The sequence below is a fragment of the Ptychodera flava genome, chromosome 3 (assembly GCF_041260155.1).
Source record: "Ptychodera flava strain L36383 chromosome 3, AS_Pfla_20210202, whole genome shotgun sequence".
Classification (NCBI taxonomy): Eukaryota; Metazoa; Hemichordata; class Enteropneusta; family Ptychoderidae; genus Ptychodera; species Ptychodera flava.
The window spans coordinates 14,224,417-14,234,440 of NC_091930.1; the positions used below are offsets into that span (position 1 = coordinate 14,224,417).

Here is a 10,024-nt window from a genome sequence, read left to right on the forward strand (position 1 = left end):
AAGTCTTGTCCTTTTTGTTACTTTTTAAAGCTTATTTGAAGATGTTTCGTACATTTTTATTTGAATAATGCTGATACTTTTGTAGACCTCGCGCATTTTTTTGTACGAAAGATTTCTTTGATCAACTGAACAATAACCTCTGTAGCCTGTGCTTATCGTGTACTGGCGAATTGAGTTGCTTAGCGGCAGACCTGTTAGGACTGTCCTGTATTGTAGCCAAGCATTCAGCTGGGCCAGAACGAGGCGACACTTAGTACGCGCAAGTGTATTTAGTAGCTGGAGTGGGGAAGCCAAGCGTACGTCTTGGCCTTGGCCTTAGTGATAACTTTAAAATTCTTCTGTCGTTTATTTCGATTAATATCGTAATTTTAGACAGTGTGCATATATTTGATCAACTTGCATAGTAAATACGTGCGTGTCTGACGCAGACATTGAATCATTTATAGGTCAATACTCGACAAGCTTAGACCTTAGCTGTGAATAATTAGCATTTTTAAGTCGAATATTAAGGTTTAAAAAACCCCAGTCGCCTGATAGCTTTGATATTTGGTAGACATGGCCCTAGGGATGATCATAATGTGATATGTTCAAACTATGATGGAATCTTCCATTGCGTATTTTAACAACTATATTAGCAATATTTGTTAGGCCATCCCGTGAGATGTAAAAGCTTTTTACATTCATCAACAAAGTAGTCAAAAATAACATTTAGTCTCTATATAATACAGCGGGTCTCTATCGGCCTCTAGTTCGCATGTTGATTTCTACAAACCAACTATATGTATTTATGTGCAGTTCCTGAGTTATCCTGGCCTCAGGCAGGTAGACATTGGTCGGTACGATATTTACTAAAGTGCGTGAACATAAACCTAAGCGGTTCTCTATCAGCCTCTAGGTTGCACGTGAGAATACTTTCGCCAAACGGATGATAAGGCAAAGCTTCTGTGCTTTTAATGATAGTTTTACAAACTAACAAATTATTATATTAATTCTTTTCTGTCCACTAATAGGAATACCTTAATGTTTTTACCAAACAATATTTGTCAAGCTGTTAGTTGAAATTGATAATTCGAGGATCGAGTGCATGCAGTGTTGTCCTTATATTTAAAAGTAGCCGGGTAATTAAAGAAAGTAGACGGGTTGACTGCGAGCAAGCGAAGCGACCGAGCAGCGAGTGAGCGTAGCGAACAAGGGGGGAAGAGCGCGAGAGGGGGTGTCCCCCCTCTCGCAAGGCGAAAAATGAAATTTTGGAGTGGAAATGGTGTTCTCTGGTGGCATCTGAAGTGACATTTAGCTGAGACTGAAACAGTACTTTTGTTGTGTGTCTTAGACGTGGCTCACATACAACAAAACAAACAAACATGATTTTGTTTTGTTTGTATTATTTATGACACACTTATGGTTTTATTTGCATTGAAGATTTAACATTTAATCTTAAATCACCTGCAGTCTGCTCATTTCATTGCTCATTTCCCAAAATCAGGATGGAAAATTCAAAATACCGACAGTATTCTAATAAAAACACATTCGCTTTCGTTAAAAAAACATCGGTAAGATAATTCACTGTAACAGTGTTCGCATTTACGCAAAAAAAATGCGTACATAGAAAACTCATAACAATGAAAAAATGCCGCTAGAGAGACGATCCAATACGTAATAATATTTACGCATTGGATTGAGTCTCTACGCATTTTTTCATTGTTATGACGAGCGATAGTTTCTGAAACTTATGACACAAAGTGAGTGATTAACAGAAATGTTGCAACAAATTAAATGCAAACCGTGCGCGATCATCGCGTCTCGCTGTCCCCAAATTTGTTCAAAGCAGATATGCAGCATGGCGTCGGAAGGAAACAACTCTATTTTCTTTCAAATTTGCTCCACGAGTCCGTGAAAAAAGAATAATGCAGAGGGTCCATCGAAGACACTATCCGGCAACCAACATGGAGAACATAGAGCTAGAGAGGTGCAGTGAAATTGAACCCATGCCGGAATGCACGACGTATAACAACAGGAGATCAGCGCCACTGTGAAGCCGATGATGCGCCGGTTGGCAACACACATGCCTGTGACCATGGATTCTTGTACGTAAAAGTAATCAATGAAAAAAATACCCATTCAAATAAACAGTTTGTTCTTAAACTAATCAGTTCTAGCTCGTTGTTTTCAAATCTAGACAATGCGTCGGTATTGCTCTGAGAATAACTTGATTTGTTAAGAAGATCATACTCGAAGCTCGAAGTGACGTTGGCAGCCAGCGCGGCGGCGGAAAACTAGCTGCACTGTCTCATGAACTTCGAATCGTCGATCAAAATCACATCTTTTCTGCCCTTTTCTCTCACAAATTCAGCGAAATTGAAGTTTTTCACACATAAACTAAATATATAGTTGGAATCAAGTATACCTTTCGAACGGGCTTTCTTCGGGAAAAAATATTCCATCGGCAAGGTGCCAATGGTCGACGCCACATTTCTCTTTTTTCACGCCACCGTTAAAAATGACCTAAGATGACCTTCACACTAATCAAACCAATTACACTGCTCGTAACAAAGACAACACCATAGGTGCGTCCATCAGCCAATCACACTATTTAACAAATAAAAGATCGGGCTCAAAAGCCACAAACGGGTATTTAGAAACTGTTTTATGTTTGTGCAGTTCCATGCGGGGAAAGGGATCGCGAAACTGCTAATCGTACGTGTGCCGTAACAGCTGGCAGTGCAATCCCGAAATTACAGGTCTATAAAATAATCTAATGACGTTTAAAGTAGCCGGGAAAAATGCAAAACAGCCGGGTTATTTACCCGGCACCCGCTTCTAAGGACAACACTGTGCATGGCACTCAATTTACTGTTAAACTGCGCGCTAATGCAACCAATGCTAAGAGGCTGCTATTAATTTTATACATTCAGGTATTTGAACTGTAATAACGCTGCCCAAATTGTACCGACCGTAACCGAATTTTCGAAATGTATGTACAAATTATGATATTATTGGGTCACTCTAAAATTTGCAATTTTTACATAATAAACGACAAACATGAGGTGGCAATTCTTTGTGAAGACGTATTATAAACATTTATATTACATTTATAAATTCAAATACGTATGCACTAGTGTTCTACATTTTTATTATTTAACTCTCCTTATCGACTGTTTAAACTATACCCCCTAAAAGCTGTCATCATTTTATACATCACTCAAAATAAGTATAAGGTATTCTTAGTCGCCTTATATCAGTTCTCACGTCGACTGCAACTCTTCTCTGTATCTTTTAACAATGGCAATATTTACCTGATTTAATTAAGCACTATTCACATTTCCAAAACATTGTTACACAGTAGGTGAGCTCAAGTATTTCTGATATTTCTTAACAAAAATGTAGTGTCTTTTAACGATACAAAGTACCTTTCAAAGATTTTTTCACGAATTTGACAGGAATTTCCTATGAAGATCGTTCACTTACCTTTTATTTCTGTGAAGATCATTTAATGACTTTTCCAGCTGTAATGCGAACTTTCTCTGGTCCGGTTGTTCCAAGGCTTCGACAATAAACTCAAGAGCTGAGACATGGCGTTGTTTAGCAAATAAATTGCATTGATTTAAAATGTAAAAATGGTGATAACCTGGACAGTGACTTTTCATTCGAATTTATCATGACAATCGTTGATTTGTTGTAATATATTAGTTTGTTACGGTAGCAAATGACTCATAAAACGATACTTAAAATATATAATACTTAAAAATCTGCGAAAATTTTAAGATTACTGACCACTGATCGTAAATACAATGACATCCTACCTGCTTTATACATCTCTATTGGACTGTTATTCTGCTCCGTCTGAGTTTCTTTGTCACATGATTTGAGAACTTCATTGTTCATACCAAATTCCTGAGGTGTATCTCTCGCCATTTGCGGTTCGTAGATGACCTCCTCGCTCTTCTTTGAGTACTGTTTTGCTGTTCTTTTCTTGCTGCAGTACTTTTAATTTGTTTTTTAACACCTCATTTTCTCTATTCATTTCGTAATTCAGCTGCTCATTTTTCTTTAATACTTGGTTGTACGTCTGCTCACTTTCTTTTCTTATTCGCTTTACTTGTTCGTGCAGCTGCTCATTTTCCTCTGTTAGCTGTCTAATATGACCGTTTAACTGCACGTTTTTCTCTTTCTCTGTTTGTACTTGGTCATTAAACTGCTCATTTTGCTCTTCATTTTTCTTTGTTTGCTCTTCAAACTGCACTTCAACCGGTTTCATTTGCTTTAATTGGTCTTTTAACTGCTCATTTTGCTCTTTCAGATAATTTATTTGGCCATGTAATTGCCCCTTTTCCTGCACTTTATCCTCTTTCACTTGTTCTATTTGGTCTTGTAACTGCTCATTTTCCTCTTTGATTTGTTTGATTTGGCCATGTAATTGCACCTCTTTCTGCTCTTTATCCTCTTTCATTTGTTTTAATTGGTCTTGTAACTGCTCATTTTGCTCTTTCAGATGTTTTATTTGGCTATGTAATTGCACCTCTTCCTGCACTTTATCCTCTTTCACTTGTTCTATTTGGTCTTGTAACTGCTCATTTTCCTCTTTGATTTGTTTGATTTGGCCATGTAATTGCACCTCTTTCTGCACTTTATCCTCTTTCATTTGTTTTAATTGGTCTTGTAACTGCTCATTTTGCTCTTTCAGATGTTTTTATTTGGCTATGTAATTGCACCTCTTCCTGCACTTTTTCCTCTTTCTTTTGTTCTATTTGGTCTTGTAATTGCTCATTTTGCTCTTCTATTTGTTTTATTCTGTCTTGAAACTGCTCCTTTTCCTCTTTGATTTGTTTTATTTGGTCTTGTAATTGCTCATTTTGCTCTTTTATTTGTTTTAATTGGTCTTGTAACTGCTCATTTTGCTCTTTCGTTTCCTTTGCTTGCTCTTCAAACTGCACTTTATCCTCTTTCACTTGTTTTACTTGGTCTTTTAATTGGTCATTTTGCTCTTTCAGATGTTTTATTTGGTCATGTGATTGCACCTGTTCCTGCACTTATCCTCTTTCACTTGTTTTATTTGGTCTTGTAACTGCTCATTTTGCTCTTTCATATGTTTGATTTGGCCTTGGAATGCACCTGTTCCTGCACTTTATCCCTTTTCATTTGTTTTATTTGGTCTTGTAACTGCTCATTTTGCTCTTCTATTTGTTGTTTTTTGTCTTGTAATTGCTCCTTTTCCTCTTCCATTTGTTTTATTTGGTCTTGTAATTGCACTTTGTCCTGTTCCATTAATTTTTCTTTGTCTCGTAACTGCTCATTTTGCTCTTTCACTTGCCTTTTTAGGTCCTGAAACTGCACCTTTTCCTCCCTCATTTGTTTTATTTGGTTATGTAACTGCTCATTTTTCTCTTTTACTTGCTTTAATTCTTTGTTGTAGATCTGCTCGCTATCTTCATTATCCGCTTTACTTGTTCGTGCAGCTGCTCATTTTCCTCTGTTAGCTGTCTAATTTGACCGTTTAAAACTGCACATTTTTCTCTTTCTCTGTTTGTACCTGGTCATTAAACTGCTCATGTTTCTCTTTCATTTGCTTTGTTTGCTCTTCAAGCGGCAATGCAACCCGTTGAATTTGTTTTATTTGGTCATTCAACTGCTTATTGTGCTCTTTCATTTGTTGTTTTTGGTCTTGTAACTGCTCCTTTTCCTCTTCCATATGTTTGATTTGGCCTTGGAAATGCACTTGTTCCTGTTCGTTATGCTCTTTCATTTGTTTTATTTGGTCATTTAAGTTCACGTTTTCCTCTTTCATGTATGATCTATGTTTTAATTCGTTTTGTAACTGCACGTTTTCGCATTTGATTTGTTTTATTTGGTCTTCTAACAGCTCATTTTGCTCTTTTCTTCGTTTTAACCTGTTTTGTAACTGCTCCTTTTCCTCTTCCATATGTTTGATTTGGCCTTGGAAATGCACTTGTTCCTGTTCGTTATGCTCTTTCATTTGTTTTATTTGGTCATGTAATTGTATTTGCTCCTCTTTCGCTTTTTGTATTTTTGTCTTGCAGCTCTGCATTATCCTCTTGCATGAATGATATGTGTTTTAGTTTGTCTTGTAACTGCACTTTTTCCTCTTTGATTTGTTGTTTTTGGTCTTGTAACTGCTCCCTTTCCTCTTCAATATGTTTTATTTGGCTGTTTATCGGCACGCTTTCCGATTTCATTTGTTTTATTTGGCCAAGTACTTGCACCATTCCTCCTTCCAAAAGTTTTATATGGTCTTGCAACTTTTTGTTTTCCACTTTCATTTGTTTTACTTTTTCTAGCAACTGCCCTTTCTCTTTGATCAGTTGCTTTTGTTCGTCGTTAATCTGCGTTTTCTTCTGATGTATTTGAGGTACTTGGTCGTAAAGCTGCTCTTTCTCATCTTTCTTCTGTTTTACTTTGTCACTCACTCCTCCTTTAACATTGGCATTTGTTTTAGTTGGTCACTTAATTGCCCATAGTCGGTTTTCACTTGCTTAAGGTTTTCTTTTAAGTGCCTTTTTTCTTCATTTACTTGTACCACTTGGTATTTGAACTGCATTTTTTCCTGTATCGTTTGCTTTACCTGGTCACGTAACTGCTCAATTTCGTCTTTCATTTGTTTTATTTCTACGTTTAACTGCTCCTCTGCCTGATTGCTTTGTTTTAATTCGTCACTAAGGTATTCATTTGTGTTTTTCATTTGTTTTACCAGGATGTCCAACTGCTCATTTGCCTCTTCTATTTGTTTTACTGGGTCGTTTGACTGGTTCAGTTCTTCTACGAGTTTTTCTATTTCGTCGTCTAACTGTTTCCTTTCTACTTTGAATTTGTTTACGTGGTCATTTAATTGCTTCTTGTCCATTGTCATTTGGTCTACTTGGTCTTTACACCGCTTGCTCTCTTCTCGCATTTGCTTTACTTGGTCATTATACTGCTTGTTCTTTTCTTGCATTTGCTTAACTTGGTCGTGAACTTGCTCGGCCTTTTTTTCCATTTGTTGTAGTTTTTCGTGCATCTGCTTCTTTTCTTCCTTCATTTGTTTTTCTTGGTCTTTCAAATGGTAATTTTCCTCTTCTGTTTGTTTCGTTTGTTTTTGCAGTCGCTCCGTTTCCTGTATTGTGTGTTTAATTTGATCTTTCATGCGTTGATTTTCCTCTTTCATATGTTTTATTTGGTCGTTTAAACCGCTGCTTTTCAACATTCATTTGGTCGTTTAACCGCTTCGTCTCTTTATATTTTGTCTGTGATATCATTTTCCGCTGAATATCCTCAAGTTCTACATTTTGGAGGAAGAATGTATACTAAGTTTCAATTTATTGCTGAATATTTTAAATTCAATGCAAACTCTATTATTGATATGATTCCATATTTACCTCACTAGCTGATTTTGAAATGCGCTAAGCCTCCAGCTCTGTTTATAGGGATTGCATCCTATTAGATCATTGCAATACTTTTTGGTAGGTTTAATAAACATGAAAGGTTTGGGACCTGGTAATTATTGCACCTCAATGCTATAATTTGAGATTGATATTGTCGTCAGTGCATACTGATTCATCTTGCCTTTTCCTATGACAATCTCTAAAAATTCCAAATCGAAGTATTCATGATAAAAACTGTTGTGATCTTCCTCATTAGTTAGCTTAAGAAATAATAGATTACTGGGAATTTCAAAAGATATTGCTTTTTAAACATTTTGCATCATTACCCAATATGTTGCTTTACAACATAAATGTCAATATACTAGGCGTGAACATTGATTCGAAACCTTTCAGCTGCAGTTTTATATGAAGGTCATATTTTACGTTTAGTGATAAAATTCAGGCTTGCTCGCTTTATGTGCATACCATTTATTACATTACATGTGCGACGACTTCTCTTTTCCGTAATTCCTGTAACTCAAAGCGAAATGCTTCCCGTAAGATAGTTCGAATGAATTTTTATTTATTAGTCTTGATAACTCCATAGGTTTTTTTACAATAAACCCTTTTTCATTGAGGTCGAGACACAAAAACGTTTCCATAGAAAAATCTAGTAAACAAAAGACATATAACAATAAACAATACACTCAAAAGTTAAAAATAGCAAGGACAAAGACAAAGACGAAAACTTTAAAAGGAAACCACATGTTTGCTGCATAAAGCTCATATTACCTTATCCTGCGCAAAACATTCACATCGTCAATTAAATAAATACACATTATATTTTGTAAACTTAATCGATTTTCACACATTTTTAAATGACGATGTAATTGGTCTTTAGAAGAAATGATGTATCAGAAGACTGTTAATTTAATATATACGCCTTTTGTCGACTCGTCAGCTGTTTTTTAAGATCAGCACAAACAGTCGTGCGAAATCCATTTGTTATGGAAACAGCAAAATGGTACAGGTATAAGGTTGTAATAATTTTCAAAGTTTAGAGTTTTACCTTTCTCATAACTTTTTATCACTTCGGCTTTATTTCTCAACAGAATCTGAAAGAAATACATATACACTTATAGGTTATTACCCAATATCGCCTGTTCCTGTGATACGACACAAGGAACAGGAGATATTGGGTATTATATTATAGCTTTGTCAATACCAGTGAATTTTGTGACGTCATATCCATACATTATTACTGATAATGTATTCCATTATTCAGCATTGCGGCCCCACAGCGAGCAAGTTTTTTTTTTTTGGAAAACGAAAAAAGGACTGCGCATTTAAAAGGAGGGGAAATATCGGATAAACCATGTAATACACAAAACTATAAATCTTGACAATGGTTCACAATATTGATAATAATGTCTTACTGTACGATTTATTACATTTTTTGAGTCCTCACGCACGCACTTGCCGTCTGTCTGGCTGGCGCTCAGCATGCAGTCCCCGTCCGATACGCTGGTTGTACTACCACGTTTGTTTACAACATGGTTCGCTTCGTTGCCGTATAGGTGAAACAGAACTCAGTACGTTTGCAAACTCCTAGACGATACTGGATTTGACACATGGCATATTATGTATGTCAGTGGCCATGTAAACGATGCAAGCGTGAAAGGCTACTCGAACCAGCCGTAAACGGGCCAACAACGGCAGCTTGCTGTCATCAACCTTGACCGGAAGTGTCTACGGAAATTACTACGGAGCCATTCAAAGTCTCGGTCCAAGGTCAGCTACTACCAACAATCATGACGACCGTGGACTCTCCGTTGATCTAACATCTCGGCCACCTAATTCTGATGCACTGACTGTAATCCGAGACAACTTTCATTCATCGTTTTTTTTCTCCATGTCTGTGATTTTACCTTGCCTTGTTCTCGATATCGCGACGGTAACGAAACCCTCTAGTATAGTATGTTTGTCAACTGTACCTTTCAAGCACCCGTTTACGTCAAGTTCTGTCGTTCGCCGAAATAAAATAGCTCTTCTCAAGGAGCCATCGAAAATTAAATTTATAGACACAATTATTATTGAAATATAAACATTTGAATAACAATGTTAAACTCTGTTGATATAGTTTGCAATGAATGCTGTACTACTAGCGACATAATAATGATCGTATTGATCAGCTGATACCATGGCATGCAGCTCGCTGATCATACTGATGTCGATGCATGAACATTTCGTTTTCTTCATCTCTGGCATTTCACCGTGTCGATTTTTTGAATGGCATGATATTTAAAGGTGATGTTTTAAAGTTTGATATAGACGGTAGGGATGCAGTTACTTTTCATTTCCTTCGAAAATACATCGTTTTTCAATTCAAAATGAACCGTGAAAGTGCTGGTCATTTTTTGTGCTGAACGTGCGTGTTCAGTGCAGTGCACTGTGCAGTGTGGAGTGCATGTGATATGTACAGAGTCAGGGCCGATCATGCTGGACGACGCTCACTGGCTTCAAACTCAGATAAAATTTCCTTTTTTATTCGTTTTCTACAACTACAAATTCACTGGCATTGCCAAAACTATAAAATAATAGCAATAATGCACCCCCTCCCGGCCCATAATGGACTCAAGCAAACTTTGCACTCCATAATGTACTCGGCTTCG

General features: G+C 36.8%; 1 protein-coding gene across 1 annotated transcript; it reads right to left on the reverse strand.

Moving 5' to 3' along the window:
- Positions 1–3,871: 3,871 nt before the first annotated feature.
- On the reverse strand, positions 3,872–7,030 carry LOC139127531 (golgin subfamily A member 6-like protein 7). Its single transcript, XM_070693441.1, has 2 exons — positions 6,485–7,030; positions 3,872–4,660 (listed from the first exon to the last, which is right to left on the reverse strand). The coding sequence occupies exons 1-2, from the start codon at positions 7,028–7,030 to the stop codon at positions 3,872–3,874; spliced, it is 1,335 nt and encodes a 444-aa protein (XP_070549542.1).
- Between the last annotated feature and the right edge of the window lie 2,994 nt (positions 7,031–10,024).